The sequence below is a fragment of the Schistocerca piceifrons genome, chromosome 2 (assembly GCF_021461385.2).
Source record: "Schistocerca piceifrons isolate TAMUIC-IGC-003096 chromosome 2, iqSchPice1.1, whole genome shotgun sequence".
Taxonomy (NCBI): domain Eukaryota; kingdom Metazoa; phylum Arthropoda; class Insecta; order Orthoptera; family Acrididae; genus Schistocerca; species Schistocerca piceifrons.
Window position 1 is genome coordinate 703308711 of NC_060139.1, and position 25693 is coordinate 703334403.

The 25693-nt window shown below is 38.7% G+C and overlaps 1 protein-coding gene across 1 annotated transcript in view; it reads left to right on the top strand.

Annotated features, from left to right (window-relative positions):
• LOC124775764 (zinc finger CCCH domain-containing protein 13-like) overlaps positions 1–25693 on the top strand; it is a 265138-nt gene that overhangs the window by 23725 nt on the left and 215720 nt on the right. The window contains 2 exon segments of the mRNA XM_047250596.1: positions 24553–24631; positions 24733–24975. Coding sequence (XP_047106552.1) covers positions 24553–24631; positions 24733–24975 — 322 coding nt within the window.

Below are 25693 nucleotides of genomic sequence, written 5' to 3' on the forward strand. Positions count from 1 at the left end.
TCACATGTATTCGTTCATTATTATATCCAGTTATAAATAAAACATCCGTGGTTTAGTGTTGACTTTTCAATGACGTGTGTTGGACAGGTTAGCAGAATGTCGTATCTAGCGCAATAAAGTTACACAACATGTGTTTGTTTACAATTGTAATTTTCGCTCATTTGTCATCTTTATGCGGTGATTTCACATGTAATCTTGGATATACACTGAAGGAAAAAAAAGCTAAAAACCTATCACACCTGTGTTATGTCGTGTAGACCCCCGCGAGCACGCAGAAGTACCGCAACAGGATGTGGCATAGACTCGACTAATGTGTGAAGTAGTGCTGGAGGGAATTGACACAATGAATCCTGGAGGGCTGTCCATAAATCCGTAATAGTATTAGGGGGTGGAGATCTCTTCTAAAGGAGCATGTTGCAAGGCATTGCAGATATGCTCAGTAATGTTCATGTGTGGTGAGTTTGGTGGCCAGCAGAACAGTTTAAACTCGGAAGAGCGTTTCTGGAGCCACTCTGTAGAAATTCTCGATGTGTGAGGTGTCGTATTGTCCTGCTGGAATTTCCCAAGTCCGTCGGAATGCAAAATGGACGTGAATGGATGCACGTGATCAGACAGGATGCTTACGTACGTGTCACCTGTCAGAGCCGTATCTCAACGTATGAGGGGTCCCATAGCACTCTAGCTGCACAGGCCCCACACCTTTACAGAGCCTTCACAAGCTTGAACAGTTCCCTTCTGACATGCAGTGTCCATGCATTCATGAGGCTGTCTCCTTACCCTTACACGTCCATCCGCTCGATACAATTTGAAACGAGACTTGTCTGACCAAGTAACATGTTTCCAGTCATGAATATTGGTGGTGATGGGCCAAGAAGAGGTGTAAAGCTTTCTGTCGTGCAGTCATCAAGGGTACACGAGTGGGCCTTTGACTCCAAAAGCCCATATTGATGATGGTTTGTTGAGTGGTTCGCATGCTGACACTTGTTAGTGGTCCAGCATTGAAATCTGCAGCTTTTTGCAGAAGGGTTGCACTTCTGTCACATTGAACGATTCTCTTTTTCTGACCACAGCAATGTCAGAGATTTGATGGTTTAATGGATTCCTGATATTCACGGTACACTTGTTTACATATCTGTTTTTGAATATGTGTGCCTATACTGGTTTCTTTGGCACTTTAGTGTATTACAAACAGTATGAGTCTCGTCCCTGTATACTCAGATGTTTTAGTACGCAAGTTATAAATTTTCCTGAAATATTCCAATGTTGCATTTTATCACACATTGAAATTGACTGAAAACATGACGCATTATAGTCAAGTAGTGTGGGTTGACATTCTTTTTTCACTTACAAAACATTTTGCATTTATAACATATGCAAATTACCCATCTGAAGGCCTTAGATCCATCTCAAAACATGACACCTGAATCCATCTCCCTCTTCACACCTGCAACCCCCACACACTGCTACCTTTTACCCACTCCCCAAACCCAACCATATAGGTCTCCCTACTGGTCATTCTGTTGTGGCTAGGTACAATGCTTCCGCAGAACAGACATCTGCCCTTGTTGATCAAGATCTCCAAACTATTGTGTGTAACCTTTCATCGTACATTCAAGACACTGCTCGTTTCCTTCACCGCCTCTCCACAGTTCCTGCCCAATTACCATCAGACTCTGTGTTGCACACTATGGATGCGATATCACAGTGCACGAGCCTCCACCATACCCATGGCCTTGCTGCCATGGAACACTACCTTCCCCAATGTCCTCCTGATACCAAACCTACCAACCTTTTTGCTAATCTTCCTAACCTATCACATCCTGACCCACAACTGTTTCACTTTCTAAGGATAAATCTACAAATAAATCCGTTTGACTGAGTTCTCGTATGGTGGCATCATGTACCAACTTGGTTCTATACTATCTGGAGGATTCCTTCCTAGCCAGGTAACACTTAATACCTCTTATCTGTTTCAGATTCATTAATGACATTTTCTTGAAATGGACTCGTGGCAAGGAGAACCTCTGCTCTTTCCTTCATAATTTCAACACCTATTCATCTTCTCAGCCCATTGAGCCAATTTCCTGGGTTTCAATCTCTGATGGCTCCATAAATAAATACATATATCCATATCAGGTGCACCAACTACCAGCAGTACCTCCATTATGACAGTACTCACCCATTCCATGTCAAAAAGTCTCTTACATACAGCCTAGCCATCTGCTGGTGCTGCATCTGCAGTGGAAAGCTGGAGCTGTTGAAATATACTGATAACCTTACCAGAGCCTTTACTGACACAATATCCTATCCAGCTCATCCATAAAAAAGTCTCCCATGCCATCTGCTTGTCTGATACCAGGAAACAGGTTAACCAGCCACCGACCAGCACTCCTCTGATCACCCAATATCACCCTGACCTTGAAAAGCTCAACCACATCCTCCACCAGGGCCTTGACTGTCACTCATTGTGCCCTGAGGTGAGAGATATCCTATCCACATCCCTGAAAGTGTTCCATCGCCCTCCCAACCTACAGAATATCCTTGTCCTCCCTTATTCCAGTCGTACTCCAAATCCTGCATACCTTGTGGTCGGCCCATGTGCAAGACCTGTTCCTTACACCATCCAACACTTCCTACCAAGTTCAGTCACAGGAATTTCCTATCCAATGAAAGGCAGGGCCATGTGTGAAAGCAGCCATGTTATATCTCAGCAATGCTGCAATTACTGTACAGCATTTAAAATTGATCATCCAGTTGCTGAACGTGTTGCACACGACAATACAAATGATTTCAACAGCTGTTTTCACTATGCAGGTCAATTTGGATACTCCCTCCAGCACAAGTTTCTCTGAAATATGCAGATGGGAATTGTCTCTCCAACACATCCTGCATTCTAACAATCCTCTGCTAACCCGTTCCCACTGCCTCACCTTTCCCTTTTCCTTCTCTCTGCTGTCCATGCCATTCAGTCTCTGTTCAGATCATGCACTACTTTCTCCAACCACTCATCCTCTTCTTCCCTCCTCCCCTCCATGACGACATTCTCTTTCCTCCTTTCTTTCCTCTCCTCCCTTTTCAACTCCTCTCCTTTCTCTCCTCCATCCTTTCCCCCTCTCCAGCGTCACTTTTCTCTCATCCACCTTGTTCTTCCTCAGTTCCCTCTTGTCTCACTTCCTAGAGCATTTTTTGTTGTGTCCTCTACTCCTTTCATCTCTTTGTGTGGTCACGAATTGATATGTTCAAAGATCTGCCTCTTTCCCGCTACTCCCTCCTTGCATCCTTTCCTATTCCCTCCCCACCTCTATCAGTTCAGGTAGTCTGCATCTACATCTACAGGGATACTCTGCAGGTCACACTTAAGTGTCTGACAGAGGGTTTAGCAAACCACCTCCACAGTTATTCTCCATTATTCCGGTCTCAAACACTTCATGGAAAAAACAAACACCTATGTCTTTCCATGCAGGATATGGTTTCCCTTATTTTATTATGACCGTTTCTCCCTATGTAGGTCGGTGTCAACGAAGCATTTTCACATTTAGAGGAGAAAGTTGCTGATTGAAATTTACTGTGAAGATCCCACCAAAACGAGAAACACCTTTTAATGATGTCCACCTTAAATCCTGCACCTCCCCTATTTCTCAATAATACAAAATGTGCTGCCCTTATTTGAACTTACTCGATGTACTTCGTTGACCCTATCAGGTAAGGTTCCTACACTGCGCAGTAGTACTCCAAAAGAGGAGGGAAAAGCATAGTGTAGGCAGTCTCTGTAGTAGGTGTGTTGCATCTTCTAAGTGTTTTGTCAATAAAATGCAGTCTTTGGTTCGACTTCGCCACAACATTTTTATTGTATTGTTTCCAATTTAAATTGTTCATAGTCATAATTCCTAGATTTTTAGTTGAATGTATGGCCTTTAGATTTGATTGATTTAACATGTAACCAAAATTTGAGAGATTCCTTGTAGCTCTCATGTGGATGACTTTGCACTTTTCATTATTTAGGGTCAATTGTCAATTTTCACATCATACAGGTATCTTTTCAAAATCATTTTGCAATTGGTTTTGATCCTATGATGGCTTTATAAGACGGTAAATAACAGTGCCGTCTTCAAACAACCTAAAACTGCTGCTCAGATGGTCTCCTAAATCATTTATATAGATAAGGAACAGCAGAGGGCCTGTAACACTACCATGGGGAATGCCAGAAATCACTTCTGTTTTACTCAGTGGCTTTTCATCAGTTACTATGAACTGTGACCTCTTTGACAGGAAATCATGAATCCAGTCGCATAACTGAAACGATATTCCATAAGTATGCAATTAGAGTATTCCATAAGTACGCAATTAGAGTACATGCCACTTGTGGGGTACGATGTCAAAATCTTTCTGGAAATCTAGAAATATGGAATAAATTGGATGCCCCTTGTTGATAGCAGTTAACACTTCACGTGTGTAAAGAACTGACTGTGTTTCACAAGAATAATATTTTTTAAATCCGTGTTGACTTTCTGTCAATAGGTCGTTCTCTTCAAGGTACTTCATAACGTTCAAACACAATATATGTTCCAAAATCCTGCTGCATATTATGTTAGTGATATGGGCCTGTAATTTAGTGGATTACTTGTATTGCCTTTTTTGAATATTGGTGTGATCTGTGCAACTTTCCGGTCTTTGGGTACAGATCTTTCATTGAGCAAGTAGTTGTATATGATTGTTAAGTATGGAGCTATTGCATCAGCAAACTGTGGAATGAACCTAGTTGGTATACAGCCCAAGATTGAGTATCAGTAATAAGTCTTGCCATGGTCGCAGGTCTTTGTGTTTGAGTTTATGTGTGTGTGTGTGTGTGTGTGTGTGTGTGTGTGTGTGTGTGTGTGTGTGTGTGTGTGTGTTTGAGAGAGAGAGAGAGAGAGAGAGAGAGAGAGAGAGAGAGAGGGGGGGGGGGGGGCACTGTGTAGCATTTAAAATGTTCCCTGATGCTGCTGTGCTTCATTGTACACCAGGCATAATACCACTTTCTCACTAGTTGGTTAAATGTACAGTATGTTAACACTGGATTGACGGTCGCCTTTAATAATAGTTATGAGCTGGACCTGGTTGTCAGTTCAACTTGACTACATGCCATGCTCAGGAAGTTTTTTTCTGAGTGCTTCACTGAAAGACAGCACGGTCTGTGCTATCTTGGCTACGTAAATTATTTTTGAGAGCGACTTTGCTTTGGACACTGTATTTCCTTCCATACACTTACACAATTACAATTCACAACTATATGACAGTACTTTTAGTCAGGACCTACACCCAAAATCAAGTAGTCTCTTCTGTGTCTTTACTATTATTGGCATTCTCAAGGAGCCCTGCTTGTATATTGTATGGTGGATCCTCCGAAGCCTCTTCAACTGGTGGCAGCATAGTATAGTGCACTCCATCAGCAAGTGTTGACGCTTGCTTGCCGCTCGTGCTGCACACCCACGTAGCACCTTATCTCACTTGACACCGTACGAAGAGGCAGCTCTGGCCGGTGTACTTTTTTTACAATGTCTATCCAAGTGATACATAATTTATTTTCATTTCGTTCACATGGTGATCCTCCATACTTTGAAAGGCCTAACAGTGTGCTATGTTCTTTCCTACGGATATGTTATGGGACATCACAACTGTTGCTAGAAAAAAAGCTAGTGCTCAAAAGCTAGTGGGAATGCTGTTTTGTGTTGCATATTTTGGTGCTCTATGCATCAATGCGCTATAGGTGAGTGGCAGCCTTTCCCTTGCTTTACAAGTTGCTCAATCCATGAATTTCCATTATTGTTGGAAGTTTGAATATTACTGCTTACCTCTACACTATATTATAGGCTGGTGTTAGATCTGTAAACATGGCTGAGGTCTTTTGTTTTGGAATCCCCCTTCAGCAAAACTTGTCAGTGAAAGTGCTATGTCGGAGGCTCTCACCTAATAGATTAGCAACACTTCGGGCAGCTCCATCACAGGTGCAGTCACCACTGCCCCTGCATGCCTCAGCATCGCAAGTATAGCACGATGCCATTAAGACCAGCCACCAGGGGGAGAAGCCGGCACCTACAGGGGGTGCTGCCAACAAGGAACCTACTCGCATCCACTTGGCATGTGACAGGAAAATAGTTCCAACAGTATTCTGTTGCAGGCTGCTATATAAACTGGTGTCAGGACAGCATGAGTCAGTCGGGCTTTGAGAGTCTCTTGTGCAGAAATGTTATCTTCTGCAGCAGCACAATTCACTAATCATAAGCGACAATATTCTGAATTGAATGTTTCAGCTTTTGGTCCCAAACTCTAAAGTGCTGTTATATTGAACCTAACCCAGAACAGTTATCACCCTTCAACTCAGACCTTATCATCCATTCAGTGATCATTGCCTAACTTAGCAGCCAGCAAGTGCTCATTACCAGCTTAGCTCCAGGCAGTGTGTGGTTCCAAACAGAACATTCTGCCAGTGTTAGCTCTGTGAACTTAGTCTCCGACAAGTAGTCTCAGAGCTTAATGCCAGATTGATCTTATTGTGATCTGCAGTTTTTTAGTCTCTGACAAGTGACCTCAGTGATTAGTGCCATATTGACCTTGTTTTGATCTGTAATTGTTTCAGTATATGTGCCAGTACCTTTGCACCTATTGTGTTACTGTTGTTGTTGTATTCTTGGCCTTTATTTACAGACTGTTGAAGCAGGCATTGTTGTTCAGTAAATTTGTTGTATCCTTGATATTGTTTTCCTGTGTCACAGAGTGCAACACTACAGAGACAACATAGTCAGTGTAGGTGTGGTTTGGGTGGAATCATACGTGTTCAGCAGGCAGATTTTTGAAAATTTTTGTGGCTGATTCTGGTTTTCAAAAGTTGTTATAATGTGGTGCTGAGAGAAAAAAAAGGTCCGGTTGCTTTGTGGTTTGTCATTTGGTTTACCTGGTTTTAAGATGGTTATGATTTTCCTTTTTTGCAAACATGGGGTATGTTACCAGTTGAAATGAAATGAAATGGCGTGTGACGAGGGCCTCCCGTCGGATAGACCGCTCGCCTGGTGCAAGTCTTTCGATGGGGAATATCAGCTTAAAATCATTTAATCTGTTAACCTAGATGAGTGGTTAAGACATTTGCAGTATCAATGCCAAAAGAATCTTATCAAGTTTTTGAGTCAGTAAGTAAAAATTTTAGTTTATTATTCAATTTGTTGCAGTTTTCTTTTTTTTTTTAAATTTCAGTCCCAAGTTTTAACTTATTTTTAAAGTAACAATTTTAGTTTATTATTCAATTTGTTGCAGGTTTCTTTTCTTTCTTAAAATTTGAATCCCTAGTTTTAATTTTGTTAATGTTATTAAACTGAATGTTGAGGTTTTTTAAAAAATCCTAACAAATCCCACAAAAAAAATTTACTTCTTTCCTTTCTCTTCTTTCCATAATTACTACTATATTCTTGTATTTTGTGGGAAAATTCATAATTCTCCTTGTAAAAGCAATTATAATTGGAAAGATTGTTACATATAACAAAGTAATAATTATCCATGGTACGTCATAAACTGCTACTGCAGGATAAAGTCTGTTAATGAACTGGGTATGATATTCAAAGCTATGTTTTTAAAAGATTGAGGCATTACATCTAAATTGCTATTGGCGATTGAATTCAGTTGTTCAAGCCGACAAGTACAGGAGCCAGTTTGCTCAGTAATCAGTTTAATTTTACAAACTTGCTACCAAAGCTAGGAATACTGTATCAGAGCTTTGTGGCAGGTACAAGTATATTTGAAGGTGAATAAATTCAAGCTTATCATCGACTGGTGAAGTGATTACTCTGTTTGTTGTTTTGGGAGGTGAAGTTGAGAATATAAAAGAAGAGAAGTTAACCACTCTATCATCATCACCGATACAATAAAGGCTTGTGTTCACAATATCTCATTGCAGCAAAAATGGATTAATATTCCATTCCATTTTCTTGAAATAAAATAATATGGCTGCCAACAGTCACCAATAGTACAATCTCAACTGTAGAACCATAGCATTAAATTCGTTAGAGCATTGTCATTGTTTGGCCATTGTCCTTTAATGAGCATTACTCTCAATAATATCTTTGGCTTTGATATATAATTTGTAGTGAGACCTTGTGTATTTACGAGCATCCAGGAAATAATATATGCAAAACGAGACAGTACAGTTATGCCAATATTATCCGAAAGAAAGATTGAGCAATATTGCCACATCTGCTGACTGTGACTGACAACTGATTGTAACATTTAACAGTCTGCTGCAGTTTACTTGAAGCTGTTTTTTAACATTCCGTTCAAGTTTACTTAATACCCCAACCCAGAGATATCATCACTTCACCTCAGTATTTTAGTTCCTCTTTTTTTTTTACACCTTCTGTTGCCATGTTTGCATTTTTATCAGCACTCCGTTTAGCGTTTAACTTTATGTTGCACCTACTTGGTGTTTAAACATTGACTCACATTGTGGTGTCAGATGTCTATGCACCAGTCACGCAACCCCCATAAATTATGGGCCATAGGTTTGTGGGTGTAGAGCTGGCAATCTGTAACTTCCCAGATGTGTTTGTCAGGTTCGTATCACACAAATGTGGGGCCAAAACATCTGTGCGAGTCCATTATCATGCTGCTCAAACCAGTCTAACATAATTCTGGCTTTGTGACGAGGACAGTTATCCTACCGGAAGATGCCATTACTGTCGGGGGAAATATCAGGCATGAAGGGATGCAGCTGGTTTGCAGTAATGCTGCTGTTGTCCTAGTGTCATGGTGCCTTTGATTACTGCCACAGGTCCCATGAATGACAAGATGAATTCCTCCATAAAATAGTACTGCCCCAATGAGCCTGCATCCATGGTGTGATGCATGTTTCAAGCAGCTGTTCACATGAATGACGACATCTCTGGACTCTACTATCGACCTGGTGTAACAAGAAGTGTGATTCGTCCAACCAGGCCACATATTATCATTGATCCACTGATCAGTCTTGGTTATTCTGAACCATTGTAACTGTAATTGAGTATGTTATTGGATCAGAATGGGAATACGCAGGTGTCGTCTGCAGAGGAACCTGATTTTCAACAATATGCACCAAACAGTATGCTCCTAAACACTTATGCTTGCATCAGCATTGTACTGTGCTATCAGATCTGCCATAGTTTGCTGCCTACTCTGTTCTTCATAGTGAGCAAGACTCTGACCTCCACATTTTGAGATTAAGTATGGATGTTCAACAACTTGTCACTTACTCATTCTTGAACCACTTTCCACAGATGTTCATGACCATAGCACAGGAGCAGCCAATGGCTTCACTTTTTCAGAGATGCTTATTCCAAGGTTCCAAGCCTTAACAATCTGCTCTTTGTCAATGTATTAGTGGATTTCCCAATTTGCCTCCTGTACTGTCAGTAGAATACTCCCTATTCACTTCTGCTCCGCACTACTTACCACAACATAATGGCCACAATGCCATCAAATGGCATCCAATCTCCTTGCAGGCAGTGGTCATAATGTATTGGCTCATCGGTCCTTAGAGAAGTAACTACTGATAATGTAAGTATCTGTTGGAATCAGTTTCAGTCAGGCAAAGGGTCTAGTCAAGATCGTAAAATTAAACTGATTACTGAGCAAATTTGCTCCTGTACTTGTCTGCTTGAACAACTGAATTCAACTGTCAGTAGCAATTTAGATGCAATGCCTCAATCTTGTATTTTGCTGTGGATAACTGGAGCAGCAGATTGCTGCTTCATTTGCTGATTCCGTGTGCTTAATGTCTGCAGCATACATCACATATCATCTGCAGAGGAAAATGTATTGACTCCTTTATCACAATTTTGTATCGCCCTCTCCATTATTTTGTCCATCGCAGTGATGAACAGGTGCTGTGACAATGCACTACTCTGTGAACCAGTCAGAATAACCATCTATTTGGATGTAGCTCTGGCAGTGCATGTACAGCATATTTTTACTTGGGTGACAAGAGACGTTGGTACTTTTCTCCTTATCATACATTCACATAATTTGTCTATTGGTGGGATGTCAGATGCCTTTTCTAAATATAGGTGACCAAAGATGATATCTCTTACTCTCTCCCTGTATCTTTCTTTCATCATTCTATAAGCAAAAATGAAGCCTCTTTTTTGTTTTTTTTTTTACTCTGTTGCCTCATAGCCCTTAGTGTTCACCCTCAATCTGTGTATTGTACCAGGTGAAAATATACTTGTCTGTACAATATTGGGTTCTTAGCTTTCCTCTGGGAGGAAATTGTCCAAAAGAAATGATTTTATCTAAGCAGTCAACTTCCTATTTTCATTGTTTCATTTATCCCACCTTTTTGTACTAGGTTTAGTGTTTTGGCACCATACAGAGCCTCTGTTCTTGCCACTATGTTTTAGTGTTTAATTTTGGTGTCCCACGTTAATGCCTTCTTCTTGAATATGTTTCTAGTGATCTGGAATGCAGTTCTTTTCTCTATCTCTCTCTTTTATTTCGAGTCATTCTTCCTCATTATTGTTTATGGTTAGCCATTCACCTACATGTTTGAATGAATTGACTTTCTTGGTTCTGCTTTGATTTACGAGTAGTTTCTCCAAGGAATTTTTTACATTTGTTTTAAACTCTGTCTTTGTGAGAGAAATTTGTTAACCACTTTTCTTGGTTGCTTAATTAGGTTTTTATTTGGATTTTGACATTTTTGGGTGTGGCTGTGATCAGGGCAATGTCATCTGCAAATGCCAAACAATCTACATAGAAGCTATCCTTTCAGTTTCCTAATTTGATACCTTTCGTATTGGATTTTCTCTGCACTCTAATAGCTTTTTCCAGGACACAGTTAAAAAGTATAGTCAACAACATGTCTCCCTGCCTGACTCCTGTTTTTATTTCAAAGCTTTTGGAGAGTCTCTATCAGTGGAATCAAATGGTTTCACAAAATCTACAAAGTTGTGTCTTTTTTCTCAGTTTTCTCATTTCAGGGATGGTTTTTAGATTGCAGATCTGTTCAGTGCATGATTTATTTTCCTGAAAACCTCCTTGTTTAGGTCTAGTTGATGTTCCGCCCAACTGAGTAGTACTTTAGATATAATTATTGGGATCTGTTTTAGGGCCTTTCTTGTACAGAGGGTTTGATGATTGTGTAAATCTTCAAAATATTTTGCTATTATGTCACAGTTATCCTGCTGAGATTTGGCCATTTGGTTAGTTTTTGCACTTACTAGTTGCAGTGTTGGTGGTATAAATTTGATGAGTTGTTTCTTGTTTGAAATCTTTATTGATCTCTCTCTCTCTCTTAAAAATTGTAGTGACTTCTCTTTTGTAGGAGGTTTTCTCTGCTTTCCTGATTTTTGTTTGCATTCCACTTCTCCCATTATTTCTGTCTTTCTTGTAGAACCTCGTCACAATGATCATTCTGCCATGTCTGTTTTTTTTTTTACATTTGGCAGGTGGTGCCATTCTGACAGCTGCTTCGGTGATGCCATTTCTAAGATCATCCCATGCTTGAAAGTCCTCATTTTGAAGTCCTGCTTTTAATTTTCCTGGCTGCAGTATATCATGGTCGTATTCTGGATCTTAGTTTGTCTCTTGCGTTTCCTGTGTACTTCAGGCTTAATCCTAAACTTAGCTACAGAATGTAGTGCTCCAATTTGATATTTTTGGCTTTTGTAACTCTTGACATTCATTATTTCCTTATGACTTTCTGCTTATTGCTATGTGCTGTAGCTGTTTTTCCCCACATATTGGGTTTGGTGACACTCATGTTGTTAGCTTCTTAGGTTTTCTCTCAAAGGACATGGAATTTATGACTATACTGTGGTTATCACATAGTTCTATCAGTCTTTCCTGGTTTTGTTGGGATGCTTGTGAGCAGAATGTTTACCAACAGTTTTCCTATATTCTCTCTCTTTTTCAGTTTGTGCGTTAAAGGTGCCCAGTAGAATAATAATGTGTTTTGAAGGTATTTTACTCATGTAGTTATCAGCTTTCTCCCAATATTCAACTACATTATGACTGGTTTTCTTCTGGTTTTTATCATATGTTGGGGCATTGATATTTAGAATTGTGTAAAATTTGTTTGTGGATTTAAATGTTAGAGAGGATGTTCTTACATCAGTTGGGTCAAAACTTACTGTTGAGTCAATTATTTTATTAGAGATAATGAAATCACTGCCAAAAATGGGTGCATCTTTCATAATCTTGCTGCTGGACTTACTCTTATAGATTCTGTACCCATTTGACTCTAAAGGTTCATTATCCATGTAATGAGTTTCTTGTACAGCTATAATCTTTGTTCTTTTTATATAAGATCTATTATTGTTTTTAGTTTTCCAAGCTTAATGAGAGATTGGACATTTACTGTTGCTATATAGTTTATTTGCTTTGATTTAATTTTTTTGTGTGCGATCTTCAGGGTGCTCTGATTCACCCAAAACTATGTTGTGGTCTCCTAGAATCTGAATGACTACTTCGCACCTTACCAATGGGCTTGGTGGAGGATTAATCTCCTGGAGTATTCTGATTGCATAAAGCCTTCTAATCCATATTGGTTTTTGTTTCAGTAATTAGATTGTGCTAGTTGGGTTCACATTTTTTGAAGGTAAGATATATAGGAAATGGCTGCACCTCACATGGTTAACAGACACCTGCCAGGGAGCTGCTCAATATCAAATGGACACTTCTGGATTTAGCTTCCTTCCAAGATTGTTTAAGGTTGCCTCTTCACCATACCGGATCTTCTGCTGTTGATACTATTGAGATCTTTGTCCTACCCTAACAAGGTACCCTAAGATACTATCATCCAGACGTGGTGAACTGAGGTTTTTTTAAATGGGGTGTTACTTCTCCCCCTTCTCCTTTCTCAACCGGGCTTAGGACCGGCTGTGGTGGAGTTTGATTAGTTTGTGCTAATCAGATTCACCTCATACTTTTGAAGGTAAGAGGTATAGGAAATGGCCACACGTCACATGGTGAACGGATGCCTACCAGGAAGGTGCTCAATATGAAACAGATGCTTCTGGATTTAACTTCTTTCCCAGACTGGGTAAATTTGCTATTTTATCATACCCTCTAGAATTTTTTGATTTTAAGGGTTTTATGGTGAACATTATTTTTGCTGGGGTGGGGAGGGTCATATTCGTGTTAGTGAAAGTTATGTCTAATGTCTGGTGTGAGGCCCTCCGTGGTAGTATCTACTGAACCTGACAACCCCATCTCTTCAGTAACAGTTATGGAATGTTTGTTAAAATTATTTGCTACACTGACCACATCTGTTACCAATGTATCGTTTATTCTTAATGCAATTTGCTCCTCTTAATGTCTGGTTCTACCGGTCCCCACCTTCACTATATCATCCCACATTGTCTTAATGTTGTTATCTGATGAGATTATCTTTTTCTTGTAATATATTCATTTTGATATTCCTATTACCACTACAATCCTTAGTATTTTGCAGTATCTTGTAATTTACTGTATCATCAATGACAGAGCTGTTTGTGACTGACAGATAATGTTTTCTTTTGTTTTAGAAAATACCTATATTCCTTGAGTAATCTTTGGTTTATTTGTTGACTTTGGCCTCATCAGCATTAGTTTTTGGTGAAACGAGTATTGAAATAATGTAAATAATATCTTAATAAAAGTTTTGTATTTTTCTATGGGTGGGAGTGTGGTTCCTGTATAATCACAACATTTCCACCTCCTTCCTTTTTTGAAGATGGATTATATGATACCTTTTGTCCAATGTACTGAGGGGCTTTTCCTTATTTCCCAGTGGTGTTTATTACCCTATAAGTGGAGCTTTTTGCCATGTTAAGTACTTCTCTCTTTTTCAGAATGTCTAACTTTCCCAGTTCTTTCGCTGGTACATCCATTCCAATATCTATCTGTACTATACCTCTTGCCTCTTTTTAGATATCTTCAAATGCCTCCAGACAGTGATTCCATCTTCTTTCTCCAGAGCTTTTATTGGAGTAAATGTATTTCCTTTATTTTTCACCATTCTGTACAGCAATTTGTTGTTTGTTTTACAGTCTTCTTCCAGCTTCACAGAAAAGTCTCCCCCAACATTTTTCTTCTTTTGACTTACTCTATTTGCTCTCAGTTTAAAGTCTCTCTACTTTTTCATCAGTGCTTTGTTCTGCATCCTTCTGCTTCTTCTTTTTCTCTTTATCCCTTTCTTTTCTTGCTGTGTCTTCTTAAAATGCATACCATAAATTTTTGCTACTGTGACACACATCTCTTCCACTGAACAAGTGCACATAGCAGCACCTAAGGTATGCTCTTGAGAATCCATGTTTACTGGACACTTTTTCCTTGTTTTGGTCCATATTACATCTCTCAAAATATTCAAATCAAAGAGCTTTCAGTGGAAGACATATTTGTTTCATGGTATCAAAGATGTGCTCATAGCATTTAGGATGTGCATTTTAGAGTCCAAGTTTGTTAGACTTTTTTGCTCTGAGTGATTGTTCCTGTTGTACCTCTGAATATTAATTACTCCTTCTGTGACACAATGTGTAACAGTGGCAAGCAATCACCGAATTCAGTTAAATTATCAAATAATTAGGATGACACATCAGAATTGATTTGTTGTGGAATATCAATGAAAAATGTCTTGAGGAAGACTGATTCCCTACTGATTTTCATTTGAAGGCTCTTAAGGATTTTTTTGCTATTTGGGCAGAAAAATAACTGATGATGGTCAAACAGAGAAAATATAAAATGCAGACTGTCAATAGCAATAAAATATTTCTAAAAAAGAGCTATTTGCTAGCATCAGATGTAAATTTAAATGTTACAAAACCTTTCCTGATGGTATATGTCTGGAGTGTAACCCTGTATGGAAGCAAAACTTAGGCAAGAAGAGAAGATGATACCAGCTGTTGAAATATGGTGCAACAGAGAAATGCTTAAGATTAGCTGGGTAAATTGAATAGCTGATGATCGCATACTGAACGAAGTTGAGGAAAGAAAGAGAAATTAATGGCACAATCTGACCAACAGAAAGAATTGGTTAATGGTACACATTCAGTGGTATCAATGGATCATCAGTTTGGTAATTGAGGAAAGAGTGGGACATAAAAGTCATAGAGGAAGACCAGGGCTCGAATACAGTAAGCAGAGTCAAAAAAGATGTAGGTTGTGGTAGTTACGCAGATATGAAGAGAGTTTCAAAGGGTAGATGGACTATAATTCATCCCTGAGAAAGGTTTCTTACAAAACTCATGTCCAACTGCTTCTTGAGTATTGTTAGTCGATCGAAGACCCTTACGTATAGTAGAGATGCCGAAAGAAGATTCCTGACAGCTTACAGCACTGTTGCCAGCTTTCAGGAGAGAAACGCAAATGACTGCAAGCAATAATAGTAGTCAACCATGTGCTTGCGGGTTTTCTGCCAAGTTGCTGTGTCCATTGTACATACTTTACTTTGATGTCCAGCTCAGCTGTCTTCTTCAGGTGCTGCAAACTTTGTTGTTATGTGTACTTGCATGCCTATACACTAACTAGTCTATAATAGCAAAATTCCTAGCACCTGACAAGGATTGCTGGGTTGGTTCTCGAAATATTGTGCATAAAATGGAAAAAACTCAGTAGAACATCCAGAAGCATATAATTAATAAATCAGCCCAAGAAAATGTGGAAAATGTGAGAGATCAGAAATCAGTAGTCATCTACAGAGCTGTGATTCAGACGTGTTAGCATGTTACAAGTGGGTTAGCGATCCATTTCAAAATGCTCTCTCAACTGTTGAAGAAGAAATCTTCATAGACTTCTCAGCAAGTGGCGAAATCAAGAGACAGTTTGTAAATAAATCGCTCTTTGAATTTTGAACTGTGTTGGATGATGAGTAATCTGCATTGAAAAGAACAGTGTTTTGAAGACTGTCACCATTTTCAGCATCCTATGTTTGCAAAACTGGATTTTCTGCATTGGCAGCTTTGAAGGCCAAATATATGTCGGCTGCTTTAGAGATGAAACATAGATCTCAGCTAAACGTAGAACAACAACTCAGACAGTCTATTGCTAATATTAAACCTGTCTTCAAAAAACTTTGCTGTGCAAGCCAGAACCAGAGGAGTTACTAATTATTATTATTATTAAACTTATTTTTAATTCAGTACTGAGAAGTTAAATACACTATTGGTATTAAATGGACTGTGCAGTACTGATACAGCCCTAGTTATAAGAGCTTTATGTCACTGTAAGTGTGAATTCTGCTTTTTCATGTACTTTGCTTTCCTTTCAGTAAATTAATAAGTCTGTGAACTCATATTTGTTTCTTTTCAGTAAGACCCCCCCCCCCTCCCATTTAGCGTTATCATACCCCCTAGGGGTGGGGAAGTGTGGGAGGTGCGCCAGACAGGTTGAGAATTGCTGCCATAGAGACATACACAAAATCATGTTATGTAATTATTTGAGACAGATGCATGAATCAGTTGTGCCAAGTCCACTGCAAATGTCAAGGATCTTCCTTTGCTGGCTCACTGTAGTTAGATTAAATAGAGAGAGGAAGAAAAAAAAAATGAAGAAGCACTGTAAAATTCATCACAGAATAGTTTACTCAGTTCTGGAACATCACCAAAATGCGGAAACATCTCCTGTAGCAATCACTACAGGAAAATAGTTGCAGATAACATGAAAAATTACATGTAAAACTTTGAGAGCATCCAAGTCAAAAGTGTTACTTCCTTCTATGTTCACACTACATACTCATCATAGCTATAAAACTGGAGAAATTCAGGCTTACGCAGTGGTGTGCTTAGAGTCATTCTTTCCAAGTGCCACCTACAAATGCACTGAAGGAGGTTAATTGTATTATAAAACAAATAATTGTGCCCTTGCCACATGTCATACAGTGGCTGGTGGAATGCACATGTGTGTGCTGTGTCCTTGATTAAAAAGTGTCAGTTGTATCATGCAATTAGCTATGTGTTGCCCTGTCTGTTTTCTTTCTTCTTGTTGTCTGGCCTAATCGAAATAAGCTTTCAGAGTGCTGTTATCAGGCTTTTGGTCAAAATCTGGCATCAACTGAGGAGCTGATTAAGTTGAAGAGATTCACATTTCTTGTAAATCAGATGCCCTGCAATCTTTAGGTGTTGTAAGAGTATCATTTTGGGACCATTCCCCTGCAAATCTATATGTACCTGTGTGACCATAACGTTTTTTGATGAAATTTTATGTGGACATTAGCACACATTCCCAATAAACATTGATTAAGTTTCTTGATCACCAATTTAATAGTCGCAGAGATATAGCCATTTGTTTGACCCCATAACACAGCTTTCAGCAGTGCATCCCTGAGTTTTCGGTAACTTTGAGACACATCTTTGTCAATATTTTCTTGAAAGGAGCAAAAGTAGGCCATCTTGTACAACCTTTTGCATTGTCTGGCATGGAGTAATAAAGAGAGATTTCATAAGCAAATTTCACACAGATAGTTTGATGCAAAGTCATCAAAAAATAGCCTCAGCAAAAATGTGAAGTTTAACTTTTTATGTCTATGAAAGTACATGTTTGATAAACCTGCAACTTTATGTGTGATAAATTACACCACAAGGTCCTTGAATATAAAATTTATTTAATTTTCCTATTGCTTTCCAATAGTTTACAAACTGTAGGCAAAATGACAATTTTTGCAAAAATGCCAGAAATGGGTATTTTCAGCCCGCTGAAAAAAAAGAAAAGCAGTTTTCTGCAATCTCTTTTAAACCATTTTCATTATAAAAGCCATTTTCTAAATCACATAAAACTAGATATTGTTTTATAATGCGAGTATATAAAGCCCTAAAATATAAAGACAAGATGACGGTGTGAAGGTGCAATGAAAATATGCCCATCCTCTATTAGAACTCAATTTGATCTGACATTTTTTAATTATGTTCTACAGTAATTTAATACTCTCTGGGGAAGGCAATATCAAAAAAATCTTGTTGAATAGAAAGTGAGCTTCACTCAGAAGTACTTGAAAAAGTGCAAAAATGAAGAGTGTCTTTTGTTGTGGCTCATCATGACATATTTCAGCCAGTTTGTTTGCTGTAATAACTAACAAATCAAATTAGTTACGAACTTCAAAAATTAACTATGCATTTCCAAGGCACTGGAGATCAGATAGTAAAATTTTTGCTGAATGGCTACAACACACATTCTATAAACTGTCTTCAAGCTTTACACCATTGTTGGATGTATAAATTTTGGTGAAGTTCATATCAGTCTGCGGACAGATTTTTGGAAAAGGATTCATGTTAATGAGAATTTTGAATAAGCCTTTTTATTTTGTGATGCTTCTAAACTGCTAGTTAAATTCCATTCTATAACACATTTTGTATCCACATAGTTTTTGGTTTTTGTGGGGCCATGACCAAAGCTGTGCAAATGGTGGTTTCCTATATGATATGATGCAAAGTGTGATCAAGGATTTGTTTCCATAGGGTCTCAAGGCTGATGGTACATTCCTTTAAGTGTCCCGGGCTAAAGCTAGATTAAATTTATTTTTTTTAATTTGTAGACAATGTTGATTGGAATAGTCTCTTTCAAATTCTGAAGGTGGCAGGGGTAAAATACAGGGAGCGAAAGGCTATTTACAATTTGTACAGAAAGCAGATGGCAGTTATAAGAGTCGAGGGACATGAAAGGGAAGCAGTGGTTGGGAAGGGAGTGAGACAGGGTTGTAGCCTCTCCCCAATGCTATTCAATCTGTATATTGAGCAAGCAGTAAAGGAAACAAAGGAAAAATTCAGAGTAAGTATTAAAATCCACAGAGAAGAAATAAAAACTTTGAGGTTCGCCGATGACCTTGTAATTTTGTCGAGACAGCGAAGGACTTGGAAGAGCAGTTGAACAGATTGGACAGTGTGTTGAAAGGAGGATATAAGATGAACATCAACAAAAGCAAAACGAGGATAATGGAATGTAGTCGAATTAAGTCGGGTGATGCTGAGGGAATTAGATTAGGAAATGAGGCACTTAAAGTAGTTAAGGAGATTTGCTATTTGGGGAGCAGAATGACTGATGATGGTCGAAGTAGAGAGGATGTAAAATGTAAACTGGCAATGGCAAGGAAAGCATTTCTGAAGAAGAGAAATTTGTTAACATCGAGTATAGATTTAAGTGTCAGGAAGTCATTTCTGAAAGTATTTGTATGGAGTTTAGCCATGTATGGAAGTGAAACATGGACGATAAATAGTTTGGACAAGAAGAGAATAGAAGCTTTCAAAATGTGGTGCTACAGAAGAATGCTGCAGATTAGATGGGTAGATCACATAACTAATGAGGAGGTATTGAATAGAATTGGGGAGAAGAGGAGTTTGTGGCACAACTTGACCAGAAGAAGGGATCGGTTGGTAGGACATGTTCTGAGGCATCAAGGGATCACCAGTTTAGCATTGGAGGGCAGCGTGGAGGGTAAAAATCGTAGAGGGAGACCAAGAGATGAATACACTAAGCAGATTCAGAAGGATGTAGGTTGCAGTAGGTACTGGGAGATGAAGAAGTTTGCACAGGATAGAGTAGCATGGAGAGCTGCATCAAACCAGTCTCAGGACTGAAGACCACAACAACAACAACAACATTTTTTTTTTAATTTTATTTATTTATTTTTTTTATCTTAAAGCTTAATGTTTACTCCATGAGGTTGCATTAATTTACTGTTGAATATCACAACGAAAACTAATTGCCAGCCAGATGTTGTCACTGATGGAACTGGAATAACTGGGAAAATGTACTGTTTTGTAACCCAGCATTTGTCACTTCTTGATGGCTTACAAAATGAATTTACTAGCCCGTGTGGGTGTACAGTGCTTGTCAATGTGTCGTTCCACTCAGTGGAAGTCTTATGGAAGTTACCAGTCAACCACTTAGTCATAAATGGGTGCAGCATATTGTACTGGCTGGGGGCCCAATTTCAATGTACTTCCTTCAATACTGTCCCTGATCTTGGCCAGAAAAAAGTGGTTCTCTGATCAGTGGGTAAAAAACGTAGATTTTCTATAGCTTCTCATAGTGTATGCTTTTGTGATGCTTTATTTTCTTGAATTTCTTCTTTTCTGATAAAGCAAATTTAATGCAATTAATGCTTTCAGTGCAGAAGTGGAACAGATCTGTAGAATTTTCTCATTAACTGGTCCTTGCAAATTTGCTCTTGCTACTAATACCTTTGTTTTACCTCCAGTCCCATCACAAAGTGATTTTCCATGACTCATAAAAAAATCCATTCTGCCTTCATTGCAGAGTACCTTTTACAATAGAAAAAATAGAGAAAATTAATTGATTAATTAACTTCTTTTGAAGTTTTGTGTTGGGTGCTGGAGCCATCATTGAAACAATAGGCAGAAATTTGAGCGAACTGGTTTTTACATTTTTCATCAGCTGCTTGGTAAAAGCATGAATATTAATTGTGTAATGTTGCAGTCACTGACAATGAAAACAAAACAACTCATAAGTTCTACCTTTTGATTTTCGGAAAAAAATATGTGACGTGAGCAATTGATGCTTGGCTATTCTCCCTGTGGAAGTCTTGCGCTATGTCCTGAACAATGAATGAATAATTTTCCGTAAAATCTGTTAGGGCAATAAGCTCGTCTTCCATTACATCAAATTTAAGAGCTTTAAGATGTTTGATAATGTAATTGTGGCATGACAGACCCAAAATAATTGTTCCTACTTCAGGGAATTCATCACCTATGTGGATCATGCTGTATAACATAGCTAGCAACAGCTTCTGGTGCAAGACTCTCTGAAAACGAATCATTGCTTGGAAAGGTCAAGGTGATGGTATATCGATGCAAAGTGAAACTGTATGCTCCCCCTCCTATGCAGTACTACATATGCATGATATTCAGGAGCATGTCCTCACTTTGCAATGCCATCCCCGTATTTAGGGATTGTGGGCATCCCTTGCACATGAACACTTCTTGTGCCCCTCCACCTTGTTCACTGGACTGCACTGTCTTCCAAAGAGAAAAGAAGATTCAAGAATACAAGACTCTTGACTGACTCACATATCAAGAGACCAAGGGGAAAACTGATCATCTATGTCCTACACATGTGATGGTGATTTATGCTGTGGCTGCGATGATTCCATCGTGTCTAGTGATTGCATCGTTGCCCTATGTGTCTTTTCATCAAGTACTCGGGGCCACTTGATTGCATGTGGTTGCAAGTCGTCCTCCTACTGCTTCCCCCACACCTCTTTTGGGAGCATCAACTCCCCACTCGCTGGGGATTTCCATCACCAACCTTCGGCCAGAGAAGCAATGCCCTCCTTTGGCATTTCTTACCAGGTAGGGATGCTCCCTTCCCAGGAATCTGCAGATCCATGATGAGATACCAGCCACAGGTTGTGAGTTGTAGGACTTTGTGTTCCTCCTTTGCCCCAGAATATGGGGCATACAAGCTCTCGTAGACAGCAAAATCATATAAGAAGAAGAAGGAGGAGGAGGACAAGGACAAAGACAAGGACAAGGCACAAGAAGGAAGAGGTTGTGGTGGCCGTGTGCCACCAGGCTCTGCCTGTTCCGCCTCTGTCCCTGGTGTCTATGGTCTCGCAACCCCTCCCCCCTCTCTCCCCTCCCTCCCCCCTCCCCCATCCCCTCCCTCAAACACACACACACACACACACACACACACACACACACACACACACCCTTTGGTCAGGAACCAATGTTGATGGTGGAACTATAACGGGTTTTTCTGCCACCTGGTTGAGCTATGACATCTCTTGTGTGTTTCCACAACTTTTTGTACTATCGTCAACGATTACTGCGGCTATTTTAAAAATCATGCTACTACAGAAGAGTGTTGGCATTGTTTGCACATATGTTCTGGTCTTTGTCTACAGTGAACAGATGCCCCTTGATACAACTTTGGCGACTCTGGCTGTTTGTGTGAGGATGTCTCTGGAATTTACCGTCTGTAATGTGTATCTCCCTCCCAACACTGAAGGTTTGCTGGACACCCTGGAAATGTAATGCACTTTCATAGGATGTGTAGGGGTTTTTGTTGATAACATGCCCCCTCCCCCTTCCTCTCCAGCTGTAGTGAAGCCGACTTCCTGCAAGGCAGCAAACATGAAATTCAGATCAGCACTCCAAAAAACACATATAGAACTGTTAGGAAAAAACTTCCTCAATTTTGTCATGAAAACAGCTGTTTTGAACTATTTTGAATACCAGTTGACTAGAATATTCCAGTGGTCCTGGGAAGCACAGTTCTGCGTGGTGTGATACAGCTCCTTTCAAACTGAGTCCATGCACTCCACTTGCTTTGATGGTCTGAAAACACTCAGAACATGATCAGCATAGCACACTCAGTGTGTACACACCTTAATGCATTCATATATTATTTGTTTGGATACTTTTAAATTATAAGTAAGACTGGTAAACTAACCTCCAGTGACAAGAAACAGATATAGGCCTTTTATAATTAGAAAAAAATCTTTCAATATGTTAACCTCATTTTCTGTGGCCTGAGAAGGTAGTCAGAATAGGTGGTGAAGTTGTTGAATTCATAAAGAAAGTTGATTTTCATTTACAGCATTTTGCCACATCAGCCATATTTGCTGAAAATTCTTTATGTTTATCTCTAACTAGCAATTTATTCAAAACTTTTTTATGTTATGTTATATTCAGTTAGAAATGTATAATGGTCATTGTGAAGGGCTCACAACATTATAGGGGACAGGAATCTTGTGAATCAATCAGACAGAATAAGATTTTTCTTTTTTTTGGAAAATTCAATGTGATATGTATAAAGCTGATAGTTCCCATATCCACTCTTGTGTTGTGTATTTATTCTGTACAAAATAATATTATGTATTATTTTGACACTACAATCTTTATAGTGTAATTCTTGTTGGTGCTATTTTCATCGTTTAGGGATGTTCAGTGAAAATTAAAAAGAATAGGTAGTTATATCAGTTGCAGTATGCCTTACAAAGAAGAGAGATAATTACTACTACTAAAATACTTTTACTCAAAGGAACAACAGGCAGTATAAGAGAGCCTCACCTAAGAGTCGTCAGTTGCATTTTCTCTAGTGTTCCAGCAGATATTTGCAATTTGGTTTTTTAAATGTGTAGCTGTAGTCAGCCCAAATAAATACTGCTCATCACATCTTTCATGCAAAGCTCAATATGGACTGAATGCATCTGTTTGTTTCCCATTACAAACAAAATGATTTTTAAAGCAGAATGTTACATACCCTTTCAACAGTGTGGCCCCAAATTAGTCTAGTGCAATATTTGTGTTATCTATGGACAGTAAAACACAAAAAATAATTATTTTTCCCTGGTAGTATAGTTTGTGGGCCTTGACATCTCTATATGAATATGAGTGCACACAACAGTTGATTCTTCTTATGATGAAGGTTGTTAAACTCCATTATGCCATTGATCATATCCTCAACATAGAAATGCAGGAATGAGTAAATTTGTTGAATATCAATTTATTTTGCTGGTCCCAACATATTAGTAAAAAGGGGAGTGCACACAAATCTTACAGTGTTTCCTTTGTTATGAAATTTGTCAGACTCACCATTTCCTTCCATGACATATATTTCGAAGTGTTAGCTCGGGTACTGTTATAAGCATCTCATATTTTATATCTGTTTTATCTGTACTAAGGTTTGACTTGGTGACTGTACCAAGACTTCTAAGTTACTAATCGTAGTTTAAAATGTGACAATGTGTGCAGTGGAATAGTTGAGTAGAAGTTTGCAGACATAATTCAAGTAGACGATATGACATACAGTGGTTTTTATATCATTTTACTGAGTGCTGTACATGTATTAAATGTGGATTATTGTTTTTATTGTATGATGATTGTCTATGTAGTAGATCAGCTAAACACACTTAACTGAATTTACTGCTCATTGTATCCTTCTTTTTTATTTTTGCTGGAAGGATGTACAGGTATCTTTCACATCTCCCCTTTCCCCCCTTAAACATGCACTTTTTGTTAGTTATAATCTTTTAATACCAATTACTATTGCCATGGCAGTAGCTGTAGCTGTTTAATTGTATAGTAATCATTTCATAATCAGAATAACAATGTGATGACATTAAATTGTTTGCAGGAGAATTATCACAGCAACACCCTACAAGAGAATGTGTTTGGTTGTGCCTTTTTAATATTCAGAGCTGTCACATTTTTTTACTATGTCAGATGTTGGTTGTCACAGTCCATTGTCAGTGATGTCTGTGGCTGCTGGTGACATAATTGTTACAGTTTGTTTTCATTGTTTTTGTGTATGCATGTTTAATTTACACAACATAATTACTGAAGCTAGCAATTACAGTGTGCAGAAAAGTGATGTGGCTATAATAACATTGCAAAGCTAACTCATCAGTACTCATTAACAGAGTGTGTGAATGAACCCAGCAGGAAACTTACTAGCTCTTGCAGCTATGACTGTATTTTATGTACTGGTAACAATGTATCAACCTTAGCATCTTATTCCATGCTCAGTTGTCAGTCACTTTGTTATTCTGATTCAAATGTATAAGCAATTGCTTCAAATGTGTTACTTAGTATCCTCACACAGGCTATTCGTTTTGAACAGGTATGCCAATACACACACTCTAATCAGTCCGTCAAAACAGCGAGCTGCAATAAAAGATGGAGATAATAAACCGAAGCAGGTAATGTATAATTAATACATTAATTTGTTGCATTTAATTTTTCTGTACTTTTATAAGTAGTTATCAATTCCCAGCATTGCCATAATTTGGTTTATTTTCAGATCCATAGCTCAAAACCACCAACGAAAGAGGATGTTAATAAACGTCTCCACTCCACAGTTGTTGTGAAAAAGACACGAAGTCCAGATTTGAACTGGGAGAAGTGGGATCAGACAGACCTGGAATATGCAGATGAAAAAGCTTTGGAGAAAAGACGTCAGCTGCTGCAAAGAGAACTAGAGCTACAAATGAAAAGAGAGAAGGAGGAACAACAACGGCAAAAAAAGGACAAGAAACCAAAAAAGGTAGGAAATGGAATATCTGTTTGTATCTTTTTAGATACGTGTTTTCTGGATGATGGAATGTAGATCATTATTCTGTGATTGGTAGCTGCATTTCTGTTATATGAACTGTGGTCTCCTTATCAGGAAGAGACAGTTTCTACTAAAAGAGTTCCATTATGAAGTTGTCTAATTTCCTCTGGCAATTCAGAGATTTGTTGCAAAGTCTTCTGTGTGTAAAGAGAGACAATTTTTCATAAGTATTTTGGTGTTGTTTAATGACAAGAATAACATTTTCATACTTTGCTTGTAATCTTTTACTATTTATAACTGATAGTTGTGATGAAAGAAATCACATGACGAACAAGTCACATGTCATTTTTAGGTGATTTGATGTGAATGCTCTCTGAAATACGTGCAGTGTCACACTGTAACAGCTGATGCTGGCTCCAGAAGAGCATATAGAGTTTATGTAGGATTGATGGCATTGACAAGCACCCAGGTACACCAGAGCCATACCCATCCCCATCCATGACTATCAAGTTTACTGTATTCTAGTTGCCATTTAGAGCAACCTGGTAGATACTTTATTAAAATGTTTTGTATGTGGTTAGCCTAACAGCATTCAGCTGTGCTAGTAGTCATATGGCTGGAAACCTACACTGAAATTTCTGCTTTAAAAGTGGTTGACTGATTGGGTAGGTTAATGTAGATGTTGAAGTTCATTGGATACGGGTCCACT